The 25881-nt window shown below is 40.5% G+C and overlaps 1 protein-coding gene across 2 annotated transcripts in view; it reads right to left on the minus strand.

Moving 5' to 3' along the window:
- Smc1a (structural maintenance of chromosomes 1A) overlaps positions 1-25881 on the minus strand; it is a 44501-nt gene that overhangs the window by 8052 nt on the left and 10568 nt on the right. For both annotated transcript variants that reach the window (XM_048441632.3, XM_048441633.3), the window contains 16 exons: positions 24948-25151; positions 24621-24859; positions 23190-23448; positions 22959-23099; positions 21533-21615; positions 21178-21385; positions 17925-18110; positions 17609-17788; positions 17363-17509; positions 17134-17271; positions 16280-16396; positions 16068-16174; positions 10142-10283; positions 5366-5511; positions 5120-5273; positions 4133-4243 (listed from right to left, as the gene is read on the minus strand). In XM_048441632.3, the coding sequence (XP_048297589.1) occupies positions 4133-4243; positions 5120-5273; positions 5366-5511; positions 10142-10283; positions 16068-16174; positions 16280-16396; positions 17134-17271; positions 17363-17509; positions 17609-17788; positions 17925-18110; positions 21178-21385; positions 21533-21615; positions 22959-23099; positions 23190-23448; positions 24621-24859; positions 24948-25151 (2562 nt within the window). The remainder of the gene's footprint in view (positions 1-4132; positions 4244-5119; positions 5274-5365; positions 5512-10141; positions 10284-16067; positions 16175-16279; positions 16397-17133; positions 17272-17362; positions 17510-17608; positions 17789-17924; positions 18111-21177; positions 21386-21532; positions 21616-22958; positions 23100-23189; positions 23449-24620; positions 24860-24947; positions 25152-25881) is intronic.

Here is a 25881-nt window from a genome sequence, read left to right on the forward strand (position 1 = left end):
CTTAACAAGAGAAAGCATGAGCAGAACAAACAGCCTACACACTGGGAGAAAACCTTTGCCAGTTAAGCCTCAGACAGGGGACTGATATCTAGAATATATAAAGAATTACAAAGAGTAAAACACCCAAGTCACAAAACTGTCAATCATAAAAGGGTTAATGTAATAAGCAGACAGTTCTCAAAAGAAGAAACACAAATGACTAATAAATATTTCAAAAGGCCCAGCAAGATGGTTCAGTGGGTAGGGTACTTGTCACCAAGCCTGAGTTCAAACTCCAAAATCCACAAGGTGAAAGGCGAGAACTGACTTTAGGAGGTTGTCCTTTGACCTCCACATGTGTGTCATATACCATGTAAGTACATATATATTAAATGTTCACTACTGTTAGTCAGCAGGAATGCAAATTAAAACTACTTTGAAATTCCATCTCACCCTTAGTCAAAATGATTATGATCAAGAAAGCAATAAATGCTGGTGAGGCTATGAGAAAAGAACAGATTTTACTCAGTGCTACTAGGAGTGGAAATATTGCCATTAAAGAAATCAATATGGTCCCTCAAAAAATTAAAGATAGCTGGGCATGGAGGGGTATACTTTTAATTCCAGGACTTGGGCAGCAGAGGATCTCTGTGAGTTTGAGGCCAGCTTGGTCTACAAGAGCTAGTTCTAGGGCAAAGCCACAGAGAAACTCTGTCTTGAAAAACCAAAACAACAACAACAACAAAAAGGTATTGAGAAAGGAAGCATGGGGGAAGGTAACAACATGTGACATGAAAGTGGAAAGAAGTTTACTGAGGGTGGAGAGAGCAGAAATGGGGAGAAAGAGCGGAAAAACAACCAATTTTGTAGAAAACTGCCATAATAGTTAAAAAAAAACCTACACTGAAAAGTTACAGCCATGTTGAACAACAATTTATGGAAAGAAAGAAAATAGAATCCCATTTGAAGATCTCTACATACTGCTGAGGAACAGTCTGTAGAACAGGCTTTTAAGCGAAAATTAAAAGTATATAATAGTTTACGATTATCTAAAAGAAGGTGAGACTATGAATGCAATTGCATGCAAACGTATTTGCATTTTAAAACCACAACAAAGAGGCAATAAAAAACTAATTAAAAAGTGACCTACTGATGAAGAGAAGGGGACAAAAATAGAAGCCAGAATTTTCTTCATGTACCCAGTTTTATTCTTTTCATTTTAGAACCGTGTGATCCTGCATAGTTATGTTAGGTAAAAAAATTATTGGGGTACAAGATGTTCAGAAGATGATAAAGCACCACTCTAATGATTACTTGCTAATTAATGACAAAGACAAAAGTGTATGCTCAGCAATGAGTAACCTGGCAACGGACACTTTTAACTTTGGGACTAAACTCAGCATCACTAGTTAGTAATGGACAAATCCTGATAGGATGTACCTCATGGTGAAATACAATATAAAACACAATACCTCTGCATCCTGACTGCGAGAATTATAGGTGTGAGACCTCACATGTAGCCCTAGAGTTGAACTATCTTACCATCTGTATTTTCTTCACAAGGCTCAGGAAAAAAAGAAAAAAAGTATGTATGTAGAGTGAAAGTCAAGGAGAGAAGCAAAATGAGAGAAACCAAGTATGATAAATTGAGTCAGTGAGTTGGCTCAGACTGACAACCTAAGTTTGATCCCTGGGACTTACATGGGGGCAGGAGAGAATGGACTCCATAAAGCTGTGTTTTGACTTCACACTCATGATGTGGTACTCACACAGACATCACATACATACATAGGCTAGGAAACAAGATTTTTCAGTGAGAATAATTAGAGACATAGACTTAAGGACAGTGATGTTAAACTGAAAATTTCAATCTTAATTAGAAGTACCAATGTGACTCCTGCAATAATTTTATTTTTTCTTCAAATCTACTTAAGAGTTATAGAAGCACCAAGCAGTCAGCGGTCTTGAGCACTCCGGTGTCCAGACAGTAGTTACTAAGTAGTAGCATTTCCCACTGAATAAAAGAGTCAAGAACTTCTCAGGGAAATAGCTCATTCCTGGTCTGGGGTAAGAAGTATAGAGGTTGAGCCTACACATATCAGGAACTAAGAAAGATGAACAGACTACAAAGGGTTAATGCCAAGATGATGCAGAAGCCAACCTAAATGCATTCCCACTGGCTGCAGACAGAGCACCAAGCATAAGCACAACAGACTGAACAAACCATATGTACTTACACTCACACTCGCAATGATAGAAGACAGCTGGGGGGACAAGTGCCGAGACTGTCAAGAAGGCAGTTCCTAACTATGTGACCTGATAATGAAAGGAGAGTCAAGCTGCCTTTCCTACAGATTACCAAGTGGGGAGAGGAAAGCACTCTATGTATTTTCGCTAAGAAAAAAAGAAATTAAAGAATTAGATGGCCATTTTACAATGGGGTCCAACAAAGTGTGGACTTCATAAAAAGTCCCATAAATGAGACCCTATAGACTTCCTGCAGAAACAATACTGCCTCTGGGTAGCAAAATATCCTACCCTACCATTGAGAAGCAATGCTGCAAACAATAAGGATTTTTGGAAAACAAAAACATATACCATTACCACACCTAAAAATATTAACAGTAATTCTAACATCAAACGTTGGTATTGAAATTCTTGTTCTATAAATTATTTCTTAAAGGTTTAGATATTTCTCTGGAGGTTCATCCTCAAAGTGTCTTCTCCATCTTGTCTCTGCAATGGGCTCAAAGCTAGAGGCACACATTCTGATTGGTTGACTGGTTTCTCACTCTGCACCAGTGTCTATTTTGTTCTTTTCTTTGCTCTACTAGGGACTGAACTAAGGGCACTGTGTGACTGGTAAGTACTGTACCACTGAGTAATATCCCTTGCCCTCTCTGCCCTTTGAAATTTCCCATCCAGTTACTAATGAGACTGAGGTTTAAAAAAAAAAAACTGCTTAAGCGCAGGAGTTTGAGGCCAGCCTAAGCAAAAGAAGAGACTCTGTCTCAAACAAAACATAATGAATGAATGAAAGAATGAATGAATAAAAACCCTAACTAAGACAGACAGGGACTAGGACAAAACTGAACAAACCCTTCCTTCTCTTTCCAACTTGTTTTTGGCTACTATTTCATTACAGCAATAGAAAAAAGCAAATAAAAACTTGAATCCTGACTTGGACACAGAGAATGCAAAAACATTTACTGAATATTAGAAAAAAACAATGCTATTTTATTGTATATGATGGTATAGTATATTTTCTTATGAGCCCTCATATTCTGTAGATACACGATGAGGTATCAAATTTGCTTTAAAACAGTCCCATGGTGGAGGTTATAAAAAACAAGATTGGCCAGATGTCACTAACTGCTGAAGATGGGTGATTGGTGCCTGGTATTCATCATACCATTTTCCTTACTTCTAGGAATATTTGAAGTTATCCATAAATTAAAAAAAATCAGATTTCCCTGGACATAACAATGAAGAATAGGCTACAAAGCAAAAATATTTTGAAGACTAGTTCCTATAGGAACCTGTGTGAAGAGAAAGTGGCCTGCACTGGAGAGATGGTGCAGCAACAATAAGCAAGCAAATAACACAGAATACTCATCATCTTTAGAAGGCTAAATTGATAGAACTTGGTAAATTAGTCAATCATGCAGAGTAAGTGGTGGGAAGAGTCAAGAATGAAGCTCAGATTTTTGTTTCTGAGCATGTGAGAGGTACTGAAGGGGACGTCTGGGGAAGAAAGCTGGAGTTTGAGGTAAGCTGTGGGACTAAGTGCAGAGATGCCAGCAGAGGTGTAGACAGCAAAGGAGATAATCACAATGATAAGGGAGAGCAGTACCTGGAGCAGAGCCCCAAGGAGCACCTAAGGTCTACCTGTTTACTGCAGTTTTCTTTTAGTTCTGTGTGTACCTGGTCTTAGGCTAGTACATACATACACACATACACACACACACACATACACACACATACACATACATGCATACAAGTAGGGCAACTGAGGGTGCAAGAGGCTCCCAACTCAGTCATCCTTAACCAGATCTTTCTTTTTTAGCCACAGACTTCATATGCCCCAGATAGGTAAACGTTTCTTAGGACAGCTGAGAAAATGCCAATGCCTCCCAGCCACAAGAGTTCTTACCTTCAGATCCTCACACAGGTCACCGTAGTCAATTTCGATGAGGGCCTCTCGAGCATAGATGCTGGATGTTCTCTGGGAACCACTCACTGACTCCTCTCCCTGAGAGCTACCCTGCAATGTTGAGATGGAGGGAGAGGCAGATGAAGCAGACTGACCATCTGTATCCCTTTCGAGAATAGGGGTTCCTTTGAAGCTTTCAATATCTTTGAGAAAGCACCTTCCTAGATGACAGAGGCAGGGGCAGGGGCCAACAGGAAGGTTCAAATTGAAAACTGGGCTCTATAGCTCACCAAGTTTCTTCATTTCTAATGTGAGGACAATGGCCAGCTAACAGAGCTATAGTTATGATTAGGAATGATTATGTCATGGCCTATCAGTGTCTGGAATACCAGTGTTCAAAACTTCTACTGAATTAAACTGAAAGGCTAAAGGCTATCTGAGAAGAGCTCCTTGGTTAACAATTCTCCACTCCTCACTACTATCTTTCATTTCCAATAGATAAAATGCCACAGTTCCTCTGATTTTTTTTTCCCTACACCTAAACTTCCTTACCTCTGCATTGATGATGTCCCCTATCCAACCCTCTTCTGGCCAACCTCCCTCACTGCAGCTAAACTAAGTCTCCTCAGGTTCCCCAGTTTCCCGAATCTTCCTCTGCTCTTGACTTAAGTTCCTTAGTTCTCACTCCTACCAATGTTCAGTATTTGATAAAGCTATGAGCTTGAGATCTTAAGATTAATCAATCACTTTATTATCTTTCTGACCACTCACTAGCTTGAGGCTCTCCTCTCAAGTCAATGTTCCTCTCATAACAAAGCCTGACTTCACTACCTTCATCTTGAGACATCTCTTTTGCATCCATCTTTACATCCCTCCCAACTCTTTGCCTGTGCTTCTATCTGGTGCCTACCCTTCGCAGCCATTTTTCCTTTTCCGTCACTGGTAAGTCGCTCACAGATCACTCCCACCATCCACCATAATACTCACTTCTTCCTGACTAATATCATCCATGGTGCCCTTTGACAGCGGCAATTTGATGTCCTGCATCTTACAGGCCTGTAGCAGGTTGTGGCGGTCACTGCGTTTCTGTTCAAGCTTGGTCTCAATGGCTGTCACCTCCTTCTGTAAATGAGTCATTTCCCTAAAAAGGTCCAATTAGTGATATTAAGATCCAAATTTGGAAGGATGTCTGCTTTCCCTACTTCCACCCCGCCCAAGCTGGAATCCACTCACTTATTGGCACCCCCAAGCTTCTTGCGAATCTCTTCCATCTCATGGTTCTTGTCATTCACTTCTGACTTTTTGGCCAGGTGCTGATTCTTAAGGTCTTGTAGCTGAGCCATGGTCTCATCTATTATCTTCATGTGTCTTTGCTCCTCCTGGTCTCAGCAGGGGAATAAGGCAAGAAGTGAAGATTCACTTTGGAACTTTCTCCTTTTGTGTCACCCTTCCCAATAGACAGTTTCTTGGAGTTGTGTGTCAATGATCTCTGCTTTCACACAACCCCTCAGACTTCTTTTATCTTTTCCTAAATCATCTGGTGGCCTTGCCCAACTACAGTTATGTAAATTGTCTACTATAGAAGAGTTTAAAGTATGGAAAAATAAAGGGAAAGAATGGAGGACTCACCCCCAATCCCGCCAGCCAGAAAGAAACAGCTAACATTCCAGCATATTGCCTCCCTTTATAAACAACTTTAGGGTTGAAATTACATTTTATCTTTGTATCATAATCAATGATTTCTTCTTTTTTGTTTTGGTTTTGAGACAGGGTTTCTCTGTGTATCCCTGGCTGTCCTGGAACTCACTCTGTAGGTCAGGCTGGCCTTATATGCTACAAGTTTATATCAAGTGTCTTCCACAATCTATTTTTTTTTAAGATTTGTTTTATTTTTAATTATGTTTATGTGTGTTGAGCATGTTCATAGGAGTTCAGGTGTTCAAGGAGGCCAAAGTAACTGAATGTCTTATAGCTTAAGTTACAGACATTTGGGGGGTCATGTAACCTGAGTTACATGCTGAGAACCAAACTCAGGTCCTATAAAAATATGCACTTTTTTTTTTTGGTTTTTTCGAGAAAGGGTTTCTCTACATACCCTTTGCTGTCCTAGAACTCACTTTGTAAATCAGGCTGGTCTCAAACTCAAAGATCCACCTGCCTCTGCCTCCTGAGGGCTGGGATTAAAGGTGTGTGCTGCCACACCAGACCAGTATTCATTCTTAACTGCCAAACCATCTCTCAAGCCCTTCTACCTTATTTTTTAAGACAAAGTCTCTCACCAAACCTGGAACTCTATCTCATTGCTAGATAGATAGATTGGCTATCTAGCAAATCCAAGGATCCTCTTTGTCTCTGTCTCCCCAGCACTGGGATTACAGAAGTGGAGCACCATACTCAGGTTTTTATGTAAGTACTGGGGAGCTGAACTCATGTGTGCGGAGCCAGCTTTTTATCAAATAGATCACCTCCCCAGTCCTCAACATTTGTATATTTAAATTTATACAAGCAATATAGTGCATTTTTTGAATAGACACTAACCTGGGATTACCACTAGAAAGCACTAGGGTTAAGAGTAATCAATAAAGCAAGAATTACAGTCTTACTTAAAATGTTCTGGTTTAAAATGTTTAAAACATTTTTTCCTTATCTGCGTGATTGTATGTATCACATGTGTATAGGTACCCTCAGAGGTCAGAAGAGAGTATCAGACCTCCCTAGAGCTAAAGCTAGACAGTTGTAAGACACCTAATGTAGCTGCTAACACAGAACCTAGGTCAAGTGGGAGAGCAGTACACATTCGTAACTGCTGGGTCATCTCCTCAACCTACATTTTAATTTTTTTCAAAGAAAATTCTTTTTCTTTCTTTTCTTCTCCCCTTTAATCTTTAAAAAAACCATATAAAGGGAAACATGCTGGGCTGATGACATGGCTAGGTTGGTAGAGTGTTTGCCTCATAGGACCAAAGCCAAGGATTTGATCCCTAGCACTGCACAAAACTGAGTGATGCTACATGTCCATAATCCCAACATGTGGAGGATATGTATTGAGTTTGAGGTCAGCATAGGTACATGAGACCTTGTCACACAAAAAAGAAGAAAAAGAAAATACAACTGGAATTTAATCCTCAAATAACTTATAAAAATAATAAACACAGAGAACACTAAAGCAAATTATAGCAACACAATAACTGATCAATTTTGTGGATGTGAGTTCTTTGACATTCTTCTATATACAAATTTTTATATTCATGGAGTCAATGGGATATCAGCATTTGGCAAAAAGCTGTACTATGCTAGGTGTGGAGATGCGTACCTTTAGTATTAGCACTCAGGAAGCAGAGACAATTGGATCTCTGTGAGTTTGAGGCCAGCGTGGTCTACACAGAGTTCCAACCATCCAGGGATACATAGTGAGACTGTTTTTTTGTTTGTTTGTTGTTTAAAATGTACTGAATGTTTAGATATTTTTGTCATTCCTAAATCATAAAGTGTAGCAACTACTTAGACTGAATTAGATATAATACAGAGATGATTTAAAGCATTCAAGAGGATGTGCATGTTTTACAGACAAACAATGCAGCATTTTATACAAGGAACTGGCATTCTAGTGCTGGGGGTGGGGTAGAGGTTCCTAGAAACAATCTCCGGTGAGTATCAAGCGAAGGCTGTACTATTCTGACATCTTTCTGCTAACCAACAATTATTCAAAATGAAGTAAAAAGTCACATAACTACACTATCTTGGAGCATCCAAATGCAAATTTAGTCCTGTCCATTATTTTACTACCTAATCTGCAAGTATATGTAAGATTGCAGTAACACTATTCTAGATCACCAAGGGTTAATGAAGAAAATACACAAGCAACAAATACAGGCAGATACAGAAGTCAAGTGGTAGTTCAAACCAAGAGAACCAAATCACCTCAGGAAGAAATGCTATAAGGAACAAGGGTTTCACAGTAATTTAAAGAGAAAGAATATAAGGAAAGTCATCACAAAAACCACAGTGATACAGGCATGCCAAACAGCATGATTGCGACAGACACTAGCATAGTCATACCATGAGATGGCTGTGTGTCAGTAAAACATCATCTGTTGCACTCAGTTTATGTGGCTAATCTGAATTTAGGGTCAGGACACTTGGAGCTATGCCTCTAATGGTACTTGCCAGCCTGTTCTTTCACTGCTGTTTCCTGCTCGTCACCTTCTTTGTGGGCTCCCGGAAATCCTTAAACCCCCACCAGCATGTTCCAGGCTAAGTCTGAGAAAGCTGTTGAGGGTATTTATTATACATTTCAAGAGGAAGCGAGCAGATGATGAAATGCTGTTCACCTGCAGCCACTAGAAACAAGTGGCTGTGGGCAACAGAAATACAGAACAACTCAGGTCCATTAGACCTCAAAAGCAAGGCTAAGTGGAATTAGTAGAACTGCTAAGGAAAATGCATAAAAGCTTCTGTTGACAAAGAGTTAAAAAAATGAATATTAAGAGATTAGATTTGGTTGCTAGACAGGCATTTAACCTGTACTAATTCAATTTCTTGTTTTTATCAAATACAGGATGTCTGAAATAATGGAACTATCTTACAGCTCACTCAGCTGGTTGGTGAGACCATATACTGATCAAAAATACGAAAATAATCAGGTTTTTAGGACAGAATTCTAACAGATTAAAGACTGAAACGATTACTGACCTTCTCTAAGTCATTTTTCTCTAACACCTATTAGAAGTACAAGTTATCCTTTTCAAAATCCAAATTTTATTCATTTTGCTAGTATTTGATTTGTAAGTTTGTCTTGGCTTTTGGTTAGGCATCACAAACACATACTTTTTTTGCGATAGGGTCTCTCTACATAGCCCTGATTGTCCTAGAACTTACTAGTTAGACCAGGCTGGCCTTGAACTCAGAGAGTCCTCCCACTTCCGCCTGGGGTTAAAGGCATGTGCCACTACACAAACACTCATTTTTATATTTAAGTAATAACAGGATTTAAGCAGCTCTGGCTATCTTGAAAAACACTTTTGATTTAAATGAGATCGGTATGTTACTAAAGTTTAAAGACCACTAAATTATGTAAGTACATAATGCCACATAATTTTCTAAATTCCTACTTTCTAAGGGGCATTGGGTAGTCTCCAACTTGGAACTATGAATAATGTTTATAATAAACATCAATGTGTTTGCACAAAGCTTTCTCAGCACTCTGGATTACTACCTCGGGTATTACTGAGAGGTCATAAACACACTGTGAAACTTTTTGATAGATGGTGAAATGTTATATAAGACTACTGGTCTCCTGCGCCATATGAGGTACTGAGAAGTGTTTTGGTTTTGTTTTTAATTTTTGGACAGTGTGAGGCTAGAGAGATGACTCAGTGATTAAGGGAATGTACTGATCTTCAGTTCTCAGCACCGACATCAGGCAACTCAAAACACTATCTGTAATTCCAACTCCAAGGGGATCCAACATCTCTAACCTCTGGGGAACCAACACACACATGTGCACATAACCACATAAAGGCATATACATGCAATGTAAAATAAAAACTTTTAGATTATATGGAGTAGGAGAGAGATGGCTCAGCAGTTAAGAGGGCATACTGCTGTTAGAGAAGACCCAAGTTTAATTCCCAGCTCCCACATTAGGCAGCTCACAACTGCTTGTAATTCCAGTTCTAGGGTATCTGAGGCCTCTAGCCTCCATGAGCACCTCTTGTACATATACCCAACACAGACAAAAAAAAAAAAACCACAAACCTTTAAATGACAGAATATAAAGTATACCCAATGCTGCTTTAATTTGTATTTCTTTGATTCCCAGAAAAAAACTACATTATTTATGCTTGTGAACTACTACCTTTTGGAATGTTTGTTTTACATACTCATCTCTCCCCATTAAAGTCTTGGTGTTCTTCATTAAATGAAAAATGTATAAATTATAGGTATTTACTTGTGTGCATCATATCTACTCCAATTTTCCCCTTGTCTTTTTTCTTTCTCCTTCCTTACCTTCTTAAGTTTTTCTATCTCATTTTCATCCTTTTTCACGGTCTGCTCCCACATGTGTACTTTATCCTGGTCTTCCTTAAGCTGGTTCTTCTCAAAATCCAATTGGATGCCCAAGCGAGTCTTTTGATTCTCAAATTCCAAGCTATAGAAAGAAAAAGGAACTAGACTCAGCACTCAGGGCCTCTCAGTTACTACCCAGTCTCAGTTGCCATGGCTCCATCCACTCACAAGTACACCAAATTGTGTCCACAGAAGCTGGAACTCTATTATAAGACAGAGAAATCTAAGCCAAAGTCCATCTATCCCTCTTTAAACACTGGAGAATCCAGCACCTTCCCAATTTACTAGAAGACATGAAAAAGAAAAAAAAAACAAGCTTCATCTAAAACCATCAGTTATGAGTTTGATTTGTCAAGCTTCTATGTACTTTATGTAGATTATCTCTATTTCTCTACTCAACAACTCCCATAACTAGGAATTAATGCCCTTACTTTTACACAGCAAACAGGCTAAGGGGTTAAAAAAAAAAAAAAAACTTTGCCTAAGGCCGCAAAGCTAACAGCTAAGCAAATATCACAAATGGACTGAAATCCAAGTCTAACATCAGAACCTATGGTCTTTCCTCTACATCTACTATAGAGCTAGTATCCCAATTCTTCCACCTGGACGGAGTGCAATCTCAGTTATATTCTCTATATTTCTCATCTGTAGATTTTCTTATTGAGTTAATTATGTATAAAGGAACCACTCAGTATACTTTAGCTACCATCATCAATATGAAAAATACTGGCTATAATCAGCTCATTTTTACCCAACAGTTTCTATTCTTTCTAGCATCCTAAGCTCTGCTGCAAGATTTAAGAAGCTAAGGGGCAGAGCTTTGGTAGTATAAGACAAAGGAAACACTGAATTACTGCTATTTTGCTAATGTCCTTTCCCTTACCTTTTCAGAAACTCAAAGTATATTAACAGCATATAGACACTAGCAGTCAAGCAGGGCTAGCTTCCAACTGCCCCACCAACCTTCAATATAGTGTGATAGATGCTGCCAGATGTCATGCTAGCAACTAAACCTATTAGTCACTATAATCCAAATGGAATGTAATTAACTCTACAATTTCGAGGTATGTAATTTTTAGGCCAATCTCCTAAGTATAACTTATAAAGCCCTTGGTGATCTGGCCCCTACTGACCTTTTCACCTCCCCTGCCTTCCTCCTGATCCGGTTTTTATGTTCCAGGCATTCAAAGCTACTTAGTATTCAGAACAAGGCAAAGCATGCAGACATGCTCTGTCACACCTCTAGACATGTTGTTCTCACTGGCTGGAACTCCTTTTTGTCCCTGCTTGGCTGGCTAAATTCTACTCACTTCTCAGATCTCTAATTCATCACTCCTTGTTCTTTTAATGCCTTTCCTCATAGCTCAGAGCAGGTTCTAAGTTTTTGTAACATTCCTTTTTGGATTTCAGATGAGTTGCACTAGTCAAATGTCACAGCTGATAACAGCTTTGTCATTACTCTCTATGCAAGACCCTTTCCTTATCTCCTTTATTCAACCTTTGATTTCTACTCCCATTATCTCCCCTTACTGTGACTACATATCTCAAAGTGAGCTAGGGAGACAGACAGCTCAGTGGTTAAAAGCAATGTGCTCTTTCAGAAGACCTGAGTTTGGTTCTCAGAATCCAAAACAAGAGACCCACAACCACTGGTAATGCCAATTCCAGGGAATCTGACACCATCTTCTGGCTTTTGTGGGTGTTAGCACCCACATGGTATATTCTCATGACAATGGCATATTCTCATTCTCTTCTCTCTTTCTCTCTGGCACTAATATTCTCTCTCTCTCTCTCTCTCTCTCTCTCTCTCTCTCTCTCTCTCATACACACATGGAAAACTCTCTCACACACACAAATAAAAACAAGTCTTTAAAAAAATGCACATCTTTACAAAATGTCACTATTTTAAATGCACATTATCTATCTCATTCATTTTCCTAATCTAAGTTATCCATGTTACTGCTTATAGATCTATTCTTGTTTGAATTGCTCCACTGTACTTCATAGTCTATGTTTATCACATTTAATTTAAACTTTCACCCCAATGGTGGCCATCTATATTGCAATCAACAACTCAATAATACAGATTATGCCTAAATGAACAGCCCTTAAAGGTGTCTCTTTTGATCCTGTAACAAGATTCTCTGGGACATACACCCACAGAGCTAGTAAGTGTGTATGTGTACCTCCATATACTAAAGAAGACATCTTATTTTCAGCAAATACAACTACTATGTTATTTTAACTGGCATTTCTCTGATGTAGAAACCAAACAATTCCTACAGTTTGCAGAGATTCAAACTCTTCTTTCTTTGACCATTTTTTTTAAACTAGGTTTCTTGTTTGTCTTCTTAAAAATCTCCTCTTTATTTACCAACCATACTGTCCTGAAATTTATCATCTATTTTTTTTCCTTAAGAACTCACTCTGTTAGTTCCCTGAGGAAAATACAGCACTAGATTCATTTTTTTATCTTTTGACCCTAGCTTGCCATAGGAAAGCAAAGGATATTTACCATAGAAACAGTGGTACTAAGAGTTGAACCCCAGGGCCTCATACCTGCTATTCTAAAGGCAAGTGCTCCACCACTGAATAACACTTTCAGCACTCTTCTTTTTTTTACTATATCTGGAGGCAGGGTTTTTGTTAAATTCAAGGCTGGCCTTGAATTTGGAAGCTTGAGTAGCTGGGATTGCAGGCATATGCCTGTAGAATCTGCCTCTAGATGAACTCTTAAGTGAGACCCAGGGTCTAGGATGTGATCTCCTTCAATGGTGACTATATCATGCTCATCTGCCTCATCTCCATCTCCCTTACATCTTTCAATACCTAGCACAAGAAAGCCCAATACAAAGCAGATATTCAAAAAGACTTATTAAAGTGAGGTATAATGGTGCACGCCTATGATCCCAGCACTGGGGAGGTTGAGGCAGGAGGATTGCTGAGTTTTAAGCCAGCCTGGGCTATATAGTAAGTACCAGACAAATCAGGGTTCCAAGCAGGACTGAAAAAAAATAAAAGCAAAAAGATTTATTGAATGAATGAATGAGTGCACATATGTCATGAATGAACTAAAATGAGGAGGCCTGTGCTGCAAGGGGAAACCGAAACTTAAAAAAAAAAGTTAAATACAGTATAATATAATATAATATAATATAAAAAGAGAAGCTTGCTTCTTTTCTGGTTATTCTTCCAGACTAGAACTTCTTTTCATTCCTAACCTCCAACACACAAGGATAATGGCAAAACAAAAGGTAGTGTTTAGCCTGGTGATGGTGGTGGCGCACATCTTTAATATCATCAGCACTTGGGAGGCAGAGACAGGCGGATCTCTTGGAGTTCGAGGCCAGTGAGTTCCAGGATAGGCTCCAAAGCTACAGAGAAACCCCGTCTTGAAACCCCCCTCCCAAAAAAAGGTAGTGTTCATTGTTCTTTGTAGGTGCTATTTATGCTGAATAATTCACAAAGATTATTTCATCTAATCCTCCCCACAATGCCAAAAGATAGGCGTAACTGCCTCAATTTATAAAAACTATTGTTCAAGATAATGATCTGAATCCAGGTAAACCAGATTTAAAGCTGGAACTTTCACCTACTATCCTGTCATAATATCTATCTGATTTTTGCTATTCTTTCAGGCCTCCCTACAATAAGTTTGTATGGTCCTAAGAATTGGTCACTGTCCTAAGACACACTACTCTCAAGGATGTCAGGCTGTAGGCATGCATCCTAATATAACAATATTTTTCACTTACCATTTCTTGGCAATTTCATTCTGTCGCTAATTGTCTGTATTCTGTCAATCATGTTTTTAAAAAAAAAAAAAAAACGCTGATTGGCCAGGCAGGAGGTGTAGGCGGGAAAACCAGACAGGAAGTGGAAATGATGCAAGGAGAGCAGGAGAATTCTGGGGAGGAGGAAGTTGATTCCTCCCACTCCTGCCCAGATCACCGAAGCAACAGAATGTGAGCTGCCCCACTGAAAAAGGTACTGAGCCACATGGCTAACATAGATCAGAAAAATGGGTTAATCAAGACGTGAGAGTTGGCCAGTAAGAAGCCTTACCTAATGGGCCAATCAGCATTATAACTTATAGAGATCTCTTGTGTGATTTTTTTCTCTGGGACTAAACAGCTGGGGGGCTGGGCAGGACAGAAACACAAACAAACAGGCCCGGCCCTTTCATGTTACATAATGGCGCCCACGTGGATAACTGCATCCACAGAAAGCCTGAAAAAGCTTGGGAAAAACTGGAGTAAAGCATTTTAGTTTTCAGCCGTAGCAGGAAAAAAGCTGCGCTGTTTTAAAATGCTGGCTTCCTGGGCCGTCCTGTATGGGAAAACTCTGACTCTTTCAAGCAGGCAGTCCAGACTATGGAAACACTGTTGCAGCTTGCTTCCTGGCAAGGACCTTGAAATGCCTTAAGAGCTTTTGAGTGTTTTGAGTGTTGTCTTCTCCATATTCCTTAGCAAATTAAAGACCCATGTGGTCAGAAAAAGAGAGATATACAGTAAAGAGAGATTCAAAGAGTAAGAAAACCTCTAAATGGTTTACAGTGTGTTAAAAATATATGCAGGCTTGAAAAAAAAATGTTTAAAGCCTTAAAATAAAAAAGAAAGAGAATAGTTAGGTGTGGTGGTACACACCTTTAATCCCAGCACTGGGGAGGCAGAGACAGACAGATCTCTGGGAGTTCAAAGATAGCCTGGTCTACAGAGGGAGTTCTAGGACAAAGATATGCAGAGAACCTGTCTCAAAAAGCCAAAAGTTAAGAGTAAAAATAAAAGAAATAGAGGTTAAAATAAAGCCACACAAAGATGGAAAATATACGGAGAATCTTGATACTGTTTGTTATTATGCTCTCTTTAAATTGTTTAAATGCTGAGGAAGGAGAAATAGCTGCTAAAAGATACTTGCTTATAAATGCTGCAAAATTAATCCAAGATAGGTATTTTGAAAATACCTTGGCTTCAGAATTGAAGTCAAAAGGTATGTTACTTTGGAGAAGAGATTTTGCTTTTGTTTCCACAGAAAATGAGAGGCTCTGGATTTATTCAGAGTTAAGAAAAATCATCTTTGACCAAGGGAGACCACCTGAGCAATCTCCGGTAGGAACAGATGGCCAAGATGTCTGAGTTCTTCATCCAGAATAGGTTCAAGACCGCTGCCTGAGATGATCAAGACTCACAGGATACTTCAGTCAGGACTTGATCATAACTCTAAATTTTCTTTAGGTCCCCATAAGATTATCAGCACCCCCAACCAGCAGGAAGTAGCCTGGAATACTACGCCCACACTCCCAAAAACTGGGCTATGGATATTTACCTTTGTTTGTTTGTTTGTTTTTAAAAAAAAGAGGGGGAAATGGTGCGGGAGAATTGTCTGTATTCTGTCAATGATGTTTTAAATAAAACGCTAATTGGCCAGGCAGGAGGTGTAGGCGGGAAAACCAGACAGGAAGTGGAAATGATGAAAGGAGAGCAGGAGAATTCTGGGGAGGAGGAAGTTGATTCCTCCCACTCCTGCCCAGAACACTGAAGCAGCAGGATGTGAGCTGCCCCACTGAAAAAGGTACTGAGCCACATGGCTAAAATAGATCAGAAAAATGGGTTAGTCAAGATGTGAGAGTTAGCTAATAAGTAGCCAGACCTAATGGGCCAATCAGCTTTATAACTTACAGAAATCTCTGTGTGGTTGATTTTCTCTGGGGCCTGCCGGCTGGGGGGCAAAGCAGGACAGGACAGAAAACCCCAACAAACAAGCAGACCTCTTCATGTTACAATCACTGTCCTAAGACACACGACTCTCAAGGATGTCAGACTGTAGGCATGCATCCTAATATCTTATAACAATATTTTTCACTTACCGTTTCTTGGCAATTTCATTCTGTCGCTTCACCTTTTCTTCCTCAAATTCTCGGATGTTACGCACACCAATCTCCCGACAAAACTCTTCAAACACCTCATCTTCCACCTGAGGGAAAAGTCAGGGAGGGAAGTGGTATTATTGATTATAGTCCTACTTCCAAACTTAGTCTTGTCCTGATAAACATGCTGCCATGGCCCACCGTCTACCAACCTGGTTCATCTTTTCCTTCAAGTCTTTCATTTCCCTTTCTCGGCTCTGAATGATTCTCTTGATATCATTAATGCGAGGCCCGAAGTTGGCTAGCTCACTCTCCAGCTTGGACTTTTCCTACAGAGGTTGGAAGATAAGAGACTAGAACCTGTGTCTAAAGCTTCCTTACCAGTACCAGTTCCATGGTCAGCAACCACTGAGAAAGCTTGACTTAGCACGAATATCCCAGTTAAGTTCCAAAACCTTTATTTCATACGGCTGGGCGCACCATAAACATCATTAGTTTAAGGTCCACAATCCCTTATTGATAATCCCTGGGCCAAATATATTTTAGAAGTTAGACTGTTTTTCACAAGAAAGTGAATCTAAGTATTATGTAACACCTCTAATTTGCGTAAACTGGGAAAATGTAGAATTACCAAACACACTTATATATCTAGAACCCCAACCTACAGACACTGAAATTCTTGTAACTCACTCTCAATTGGTTTTTAGAGTTCTAATATTTATTGAATGAACTGTGTTAATAACAGCACCTAACATTTATTGAGTGCCTAATGTTCTAAGAATTTTACAGATATTAACTCGTTCCATCTTTGCAATAATCATACAAAATAGACAGTAATTTCCATTTGGTAGATGAAGATGGGAAAACTGACAAAGAGAAGTTAAGTTGCTTAATGAAATAAATACAGCTGACAGAAGATCTGGAGCCCCCACCCCCACCCCATCCCAGTGTCTGATTCTCTGCTATGCTATCCTGAACAGAACAGAAGGAAAGTGGATAGATAGTTCTTCACCCTCAGTGCAACCTAGGATGGCCTTGGAGAACAGGGCTGAAGGCCAGGCCCTACCTGGAGATTCAGGGCAAGATGTCTTGTTTTGGTCTGTTCTAGGTCACTCTGTGAGTACTTCAGCCTCATTTGTAGTCCATGGGCCTGAGACTGCACCTGACGCAGTTCTGCCTCTTTCCGTTTTGCCTTCATCTGCTCCTAAAGAGGACAAGAAAAAGGGCCACATGAGAAGTGGACAACCTGAGCTCAGGAACCCTACTCCTAAGGATCAGCGTTACTTGTCACTTACTTTCAGCTCCTCTGTCAAGCGTTCTTTTTTTTCTTTCAGCTTGTCTACTGCTTTCTCATCCCAGCGCCGTGCCTTTGCCTTGAGATCACTGGCTCCACCAGAGATAACTCCTGACTTCTGGAAAAGGGTTCCATCCAGTGCCACTGTCTATAAACAACAGGGAGAGAAGAGGCAGAGGAGATAGTGAAAACAGCAATTTCCAGTACTGTGGCTGTCCAACTCCAACTTGGGAAAAAGGGGCCATACCTTGTGGCGTTGGTGTCCTCCAAAGGCAATGCGTCGGGCATCCTCCACATTGTCACAAACAAGGGCATTGCCACAAGCATACTGCAAAGCTTTTTTGATATGAGGTGGTTCATAGCGAATCACATCAATCACTAGCTTGGCCCCCTTCAGCTCCCGGAGTTTCTCATCTGTTGGTTTCACCTGTGTGAAGAATCTTATGAAGCAATAGAATACATAAAACCAAGGTGAGGGGCCCCAACACTGCCTTGACACACTCTCTCTCCTCTCTCTCTCTCTCTCTCTCTCACACACACACACACACACACACAAGCCTTACTTCCAGGTAGTCAAGAGGCAAGAAGGTCTCAGGCTCTCCACGCTGTTCCTTGATATACTGAATACAATCCCGACCAGTCTTCTCTGAGTCTACAATAATAGCATCCATGTTCTTTCCTAAAACCTTGGTCACAGCAATCTGGTATTTCTTTTGTGTAGGCTGGCAGAGGTCAATGAGGCGACCATACTGAGTAAAAGAAGGAGGGGAAAATGAAGCATAAGGCTTGGGAAGCCCAATTACAGTTCACAAAGAATGGCAAGATAAAAATCTGTATAAGGAACAATGACTGCACTATACTGCTTATTTGTGAAGTCAGTCCTCTATTTTTACACCTGTATAGTACCATGAAAATGGGAATGAATTGAGGGGAGGCACTTGTTAGACTTGTATGGCTGTAAGCTATTTAGACCAGCATAGCAGTCCCTTTCAAAGACAGAAGTTTGATTAAAAGGAGGATTAAGGACTGAATAAACATGTTAAATGATGGAAGACCCAATTAACAACCCAAAAGCAGCTCAGAGAAAGAAATCACATTGTCTCTAGGATCAATTACATCAGAGGCTTAAAAGGTGAAGCTACAGATTTTCTGAGACTGCTTTTGGAATCAGACAAGATTGCCCGAAAGGCCACAAGCCTTTACAGTCTCATCCTAGAAGACATTTTTGAATATGATACTAGCTAATTTTTCTGTTGTTGAAACATGGTCTCGTTATTTATCTGGAACTAACCTAAATGTCCCTATGTAGCCCAGGTTGAAGCCAAACTCATGACCCTCCTATCTCTGCCTCCCAACTGCTGATATTAAAGATATGCAACATGGCACCTAGCTTTACACTGGTTACTTATTAACTGATAACTGCATGAGATTATAGTAACATAATCCAGTATATCTTTTAAAGTTTTTAATAATTCCTTTTCATTTTTAATGTGCATTGGTGTTTTGCCTATATGTATGCCTATGTGAGGGTGTCAGATCCCCTAGAACTGGAGTTACAAACAGTTGTGAGCTGCCATGTGGGCACTGAAAATTGAATCAGGGTCCTCTGGAAAAACAGTCAGTGATCTTAACTGCAGAGTCATCTCTTCAGCCAACTTTTGACTTATGGTTATTTTGATGTAAAAGATTTGTGTTCAAAGACCAAGGGAAGACTATAACATTATGAAATATACATTTAGCCATAAACTGAGGTTCCTGATACAGTTCCAAAAACTAAGATCGTAATGAGTTGACAGATCACTGATTACTCCTAGGTAACTTTCCTGTGAGAGCTAATCATTACAGAAACCAAGGCAGGATTAGATGACTGGGCCTTCTAGTCCCCTGTCCCACACCTAACAGGAAACTATGACTAAAAGCTGGGTTGATCGTCAACAGCCAATAATTTCATCTATTGTGTTTATGAACCAAACTCCCCATAAAAACTCAAAAGCACTGGAAAGTGGTAACGCACAAATTTAAGCCCAGCACTCGGGAGGCAGAGGCAGGCAGATCTCTTTGAGTTCGAGGCCAGTCTGGTCTATAAGCTCTAGTTCCAGGACAAGCTCCAAAGCTACAGAGAAACCCTGTCTCGAAAAACAAAACAAAACAAACAAACAAAAAAGAAACTCAAAAGCTCGGGACTGGAGAAATGCATCAGCTATTAGAGTGCTTGCTGCTCTTGCAGAGAACCTGAGCTCAGTTCCTAGGATTCATGTCAGATGGCTTACAACTACCTGTAACTCCAGCTCCAAAGGATCTTATGGCCTCCTTGGGCACGCTCACTCACAAGTATATACCCACAAATGCAAACAAACACACAGCACCTCCACACACCAATAGACTAGTTGTGTGTACTATAATCCAGTTCTGACGCATATCTGGAGGTAGCATCAGATAGATATCACATGTTAAGGACTCAGTCCATTAGATGGCCTTTCACTTCAGATTACAATTATAAGCCTGTGGTTTTGACCATCCAACTGAAAATTAAGTTTCTATGTACTACTCCATTGGCTAATTTGCTAGAGTTTCTCATGGTTTTCAAGGAAACACATTTACTCTTTGTCTGTGCGTGTGGTGTACATACATACACAAAGACAAAACAATCATACACAGAAATCCTTTTTTTAAAAAAAGGTAAAACCCAACACAAGACCCTGTCTCAAACAAGTTGGATCCATTCCTGCTGTGGCACATATACTCACAAACACACATACACATTAACTTTATTTTTATTATTTGCAATTATGTGTGTGTGTGTTTGTATGTATGTGCATATGCCCTCAAAGGCCAGAAGCACCAGATCCCCTGGAACTGCAGTTATAAGCAGTTGTAAGTCATCTGATATGTTAGGTCCTCTGAAAGGGCAGCAACTGCTCTTAATCATTAATCATCAAAATTTTTAAAATTGAAAAGTCAGGATAAATTGAGCATGAACAGCAGTTCTCTCACAAACTTTGCTTCTTTTCTTTTTTTTAATTTATTTTTTATTTTATATGTATGTGTTTTGTCTACACATATGTGTGTATGTGTGACTAGTGGCCACATAGTCCAGAAGAAGGTGTTGAATTCTCTGGGACTGAAGTCACAGAGATTGTGAATTACCACATGGGTGCTGGAAACCAAGTTCAGGTCCTATGGAAAAGTAGACAATGGTCTTAACTCTGAACCACCTCTCCAGCCCAAGCTATGCTTGTTTGAATAGTATATTTTAGCTGAGTTTCCGTTTTCCCAGATATAAAAGTAGGACTAGCTATCCTGTCTTCATAGTGTTCAACAGCAATCTTCTTCCCACCGGCACTGCCCCCCAGAAGGAAGGCCTTTCTCAGCTTTATAGAAGTAAACACCTGAAGAAGTCTCAGAAAAACAGCTGCAGAAATAAGAGATTCTTAACCGTTGAGCTGTCCGAAAACTGTGCCAAAAGCTCCAAGACTGTCACTTTTTTGAGTTGTCACCTGCCACTGGAGTGGGCTTTTGGGTGACACGGGTGCTGGCTTTTTTTTTTTTTTGAGTCATTCCTGCTCTTTTAAGTTACCCCTCACTCATACTCCTGTTAGTAACCCCAGTAAAACCCCAGTAAAAAGTCATTAATTAGCTCACTATGTTAGACTTTAGAGAAACCATTACTTAGTTCTGTCATGGGTTTCCTGAGGTGAGTAGGTATGTGTGTATCATGTCTCCCCAGAGAAAGTCTATCATATAACACAGGGTGACTGACAGAAGGTTGACAGGAAATCTGAATACATGCTCAGAAAGAGGACCCTCCAGTCTTACCACGGAACCAGGGTAGAGACGCTTGATGCTTTCCATTATTTCTGCTTTTCGCTGCTGGCGACTGCTCTCCTGACGGTCAATGCGCGCATCCCCCAATTGCTCCATCACCTGGTTCAGCTCCTTATTGATCTCATCAATACGACGCTTGGCCATCTCCACTTCCTCTGTCAATTCTCCTTCTAGCTTCTTCTGTTCCTCTAGGGACTGCCTGCAAAGAAAGAAAATCAAGAGTTAGCCTGTCTGGTGAGATACTATTTGTGACTGAAGGACTCTGGTAGACCTGCTTGAAGAGGAGCAAGATAAGCATAAAAGAGATGTGGAAGGAGAAGAGGAGAAGTATTGCAGAGTCACATACTTGCTAGTGGTAATGTATTCTTCTAGCTTCTCGATCCGTTTCTGATTCTCTTCAATTTCGCGGAGTTTTTGCTTGATCTTGGCCTGGGCAATAAATACATTCCATTACTAGATGGTGAGTCAGTTAACCCAAGCCCATGTTAAGGCTTATACCCTTATTGACCTCACTCATCCAAAATTCCAATAGTCCAACACAATCTGTCACTAATGCAGGAGGCTTCCCCCCAAAAAGCAGAGGGGCTAAGGACATTAAAAGAAAATCCACAGAATCAATTAACCTAGATTCATAGGAGCTGACAGAATCTGAACCAACAACCAGGAAGCCTGCATGGGACTGACCTAGACCCTCTGCATATATGTTATGGTTGTATAGCTTGGTGTTCTTGTGGGACTAGTAGTGGGAGCAGGGGCTGTCTCTGACTCTGACCGACTTTGGGGACCCTATTCCCCATCCTGGGTTGCCTTGCCCAGCCTTAATACATGGGGATGTACATAGTGTTACTGCAACTTGATATGCCTTGCTTTGTTGATATCAATGGGAGACTGTCCCTTTCTGAACAGAAATGGAGGAGGAGTGTATTGAAAGGGAGGGCAGAGGGAAGGTAAGGGAGGAATGGGAGGAGAGGAGGGAAGAACAATAGTCAGGATATAAAATAAATAAACTTATAACTTTAAAAAAAGCAGAAACATATATAAAGTCCAGTCCACTGATGGATAGGGCTTCCAAGGGTTCTAAAACCTCTCAAAGGTGTTATACACAGTCCAGGTTTCCTCATCAATCTAACACTCAAAGTAAAGCTTCACAGACCTCTCTAACCCTGCAGTCTCATCTGTAAGATATAGGTAATTTCCACTTCACAGAGTACACAGTAAGTACTTAATACACGGTATGCATTAATATTAATGCCTACAATGTTCTCTTAAATATCTAAAGTAAGTGTTAGCTGAATGCCTACATCATTATAGGCTCTTGGGATAACATAAGAACTTTCTATCGTTATTACTAATATTAGAGAGGCAGTAAGCGAAGTATATTTGGTAATAGTGTGAGCTTTAGAGCCAGCCTGCCCAGATTCATATCCTAAGCCTGTACCTAAGTAATTATGGGATTACTATTATTATTAAGCAGATTACTTCACCACTGTGATGCAGTTTCCTCGTTTGGAAGGTGAGGATAATAGCAACTATCCCCTAAAGGCAATCATAAATGAAGAATATACATAAAGCATAGTGTTTAACACACAGTAGCTGCCTGACAGATAAAAACTTCTGTTGTTACTGAAACTATTATTATTTCTTTATCTAGGGATTATCACCACTAATCTTTTTGCTTGTTGTTGATTCTGGGAATTGAATTCAGGGTAAATATGCTAAGCACACTGCTGCTGAGCTACACCCCCATGCCTCATCCTTTAATTTTTGCCTACCTCTGTCTCTACTTTCTTCCGCTCTTCCAGATCTAGACGGTCCTGGTCAGCTTTCTGATCTCTATTAAACTTCTCCAGCTCCTGGGCCAAAGTGGCTGCTCTCTTGCTAGCTTCTTCTTTCAGTCGGTGATATTTCTTTACCTGTGTTATGAACAGGAAAATAGGACAGCTTACTCAGTCAACATATGTTAAGTTACTGAGCTTTTTACCTGCAACCCTTTCAAGACTTACCTGATTCTCCTCTAGGGTCAAGTCTCTGCCCTGACTCTGACTCTCTTCCTCCATCCGTTCTTCAAACTCCTGCCGGGCCTTCTCCACGGACAACATCTCTTTCTCTAGTTCATCCATGTCACCCTTACGTTTCTTGTAATGCTTCTGAGCATTTTGCAGAGACTTCTTGGCTGCCTCAAGCTTCTTGATTTTGTGGGAGGTATTCTCTTTGGCTTTGATGTACTGAGGACGTTTCTGATTCAACTCTGAGTCCTTTTCCCTTTTGCCAGAGGGGAAAAAAAAGACAATCAGCCCTGCAGAAGGTAGGCTCCCAGGCTTTTCATACCAAAAGAGGGGCCTCGGTATTCCCAGCTAACCTCATGGAGACACTGTAAAGAAAAAGGGCCTAATGCCTTAGAGATCCTCAAAAACCAACAGCTGGAAGGTGGTGGCGCACGCCTTTAAACCCAGCACTCAAGAGGCAGAGGTTGGCAAATTTCTGAGTTTGAGGACAGCATGGTCTAGAGAAAAAGTTTCAGGAAAACCAGACCTCTTACACAGAGAAACCCTGTCTCGAATAAACCAACCAACCAACCAACCAACCAAACAACAACAAAAGAAAAACCCAGGAGGATGCAGTTTGAGTATTTCTTGGAACCTACCATCATCCTGCCATTCTAGTCATGTCAAAAGACGAAATTACCATCCCTGTTTCAACCCTTGCAACTTTGGGGTTCTTCATGACAACAGATTTCACTGAATCCTGATAAATGTCAAACACTGTCCCATAAGGTCGAAGCAAACCCTAAGACAGGTCTCTCATTAAAAACTTCACAAAAAGTCTGTTTACTGAATTGCCTTCATCTGATCGAATCACTTCTCATCCGATTCCTTTAAGCTCCTAGATATAGTGCTTGTCTCAAAGGTTGGCTCTCTTGGTCATCTAATAGATACAGTGCTTGTCTTAAAGGATGGCCCTCTTGCTCATCTAACAGCTGCACTTCCCACTGCTTCCTCTTACATGCTAACTTGTCGACCCAGAAGCCACTTCTTTTATTCTTTTTTAATTACTTGTATCACAAACACAAGCCAGCACACACAGCACACACATTAGTATATGTAAGTATATATGTACCCACATGCAGAGATCAGAAGACAACTTGTAGAACTCAGTCCTCTCCTCCACCATATGGATCCCAGTGCTTTAACTCAGGTCACTAGGCTTGGCCTCAAGAACCTTTACCCAATGAGCTATGTCAAACCTGAGCTACCTTACTGTCCCAAGCCTGAATTCTTAATATTCTATTGTATTAACTGAAAGCCAAGAAATGGGCCTGGGTCAAGGGGGAAAAAACAAATTAGTACAAATACTAGACTCTGAGCTCAAAGGATCCAAAGAGATAGCACAATTGCTAGTTTCCCACAGGTTCCAGGCCTGGGCATGCCTCTTACTTGATCTCCTTCTCAATCTGCTGCTGCTCCCGCATCATTTTGCCCAGTTCTTTCTTCTTCTCCTTCAGCTCATCCTCTACCTTGTCCATCCGCTTCTTGTCCTTCTCAATCTCCTTGTTCTTAGAGGCCAGTTCCTTGTTGAGCTTCTCGATCTCTACTTCATTATGGTACAGCTTAAAGAGCTGCAACTGCACCTGGGCTCGTACCACCTCATCCTTCAGGCGCTGGTAGCGGTCCGCCTATGCAAACAGGAATAGGGATGGGGGATCAGTAAGGCACTGCCTTTATCTTGGTCCCTTAGATCTAAGAGGCAGCCAGGCCACCAACCTCTTCCTTCTCTTGTTTGGCTTCCTTGCGTTCAGCTGCAATATTTTTCTTGCGATGATAATTAAACTGTGTGTCCTCTTCAGCCTTCACCATTTCTTTCTTCCGCTTGTCATACTCCTGTGCTAGTTCCCCAGAGCGACTTATTTCTTCAAATAAAGCTGTCCTCTCCTTAGGGTTCTTCATGGCAATAGACTCCACTGCACCCTAACAAAGGACAAAACACTGCCCCATTTAGACCTCTGCTGGCTCAATTCACCCTGCCCACTTCAGAAGTTTATCAACCCTCTTCTTCTCAACTAGTGCCATATTTTAAGAGCTTTTCTGAGGATAGGGGACAGAATAAATACTGAGGATTAAAGGTCAGTATCTACTTCATCGGTGAGCTATATTCCCTGTCCTTTGTTTACTTTTTTTATTGTGAGACAGGGTCTCACTAAGCTGTCTAGGCTGGGTTTGAACTTCCTCTGTAGTCCAGGCAAACCTTGAACTTAAAATCCTCTTGCTTTATGTGGCGGTATGGGCCTGTGCCACCAGGTTAGCCATATCGGGATTTAATGCCATATTCTCTGCCTCTGAACACAAAGAGACAAACACAAAGGTAACACAGTGGTATATTATGTGCAATGACTAAAGCAGCCCAGAACATTCAAGCTTGAGAGGCAAAAACCTTAAGTAGGGAACTCTATTTGGGAAGACCTTACACAGGTGACATCTATACTGACTTTGGAATATATGGAAAAACTAACCAAGAAAAGAGGAAAGCAGGCTGGGGAACATAACATATTCCCAAGTGGTGCTGATACCACTGGTCTAGGAACTATAACTTAAGAACAACCATTCTAAGACAAGAAGGAAGGAATCACTGAACTGCTTTACAGAAAGACAGAGAAGACAGACTTCTTTCCTTATCCAGCTAAGGGGGAAACTGAAAGAG

The sequence above is a fragment of the Myodes glareolus genome, chromosome X, assembly GCF_982192425.1.
Source record: "Myodes glareolus chromosome X, mMyoGla1.1, whole genome shotgun sequence".
Taxonomy (NCBI): domain Eukaryota; kingdom Metazoa; phylum Chordata; class Mammalia; order Rodentia; family Cricetidae; genus Myodes; species Myodes glareolus.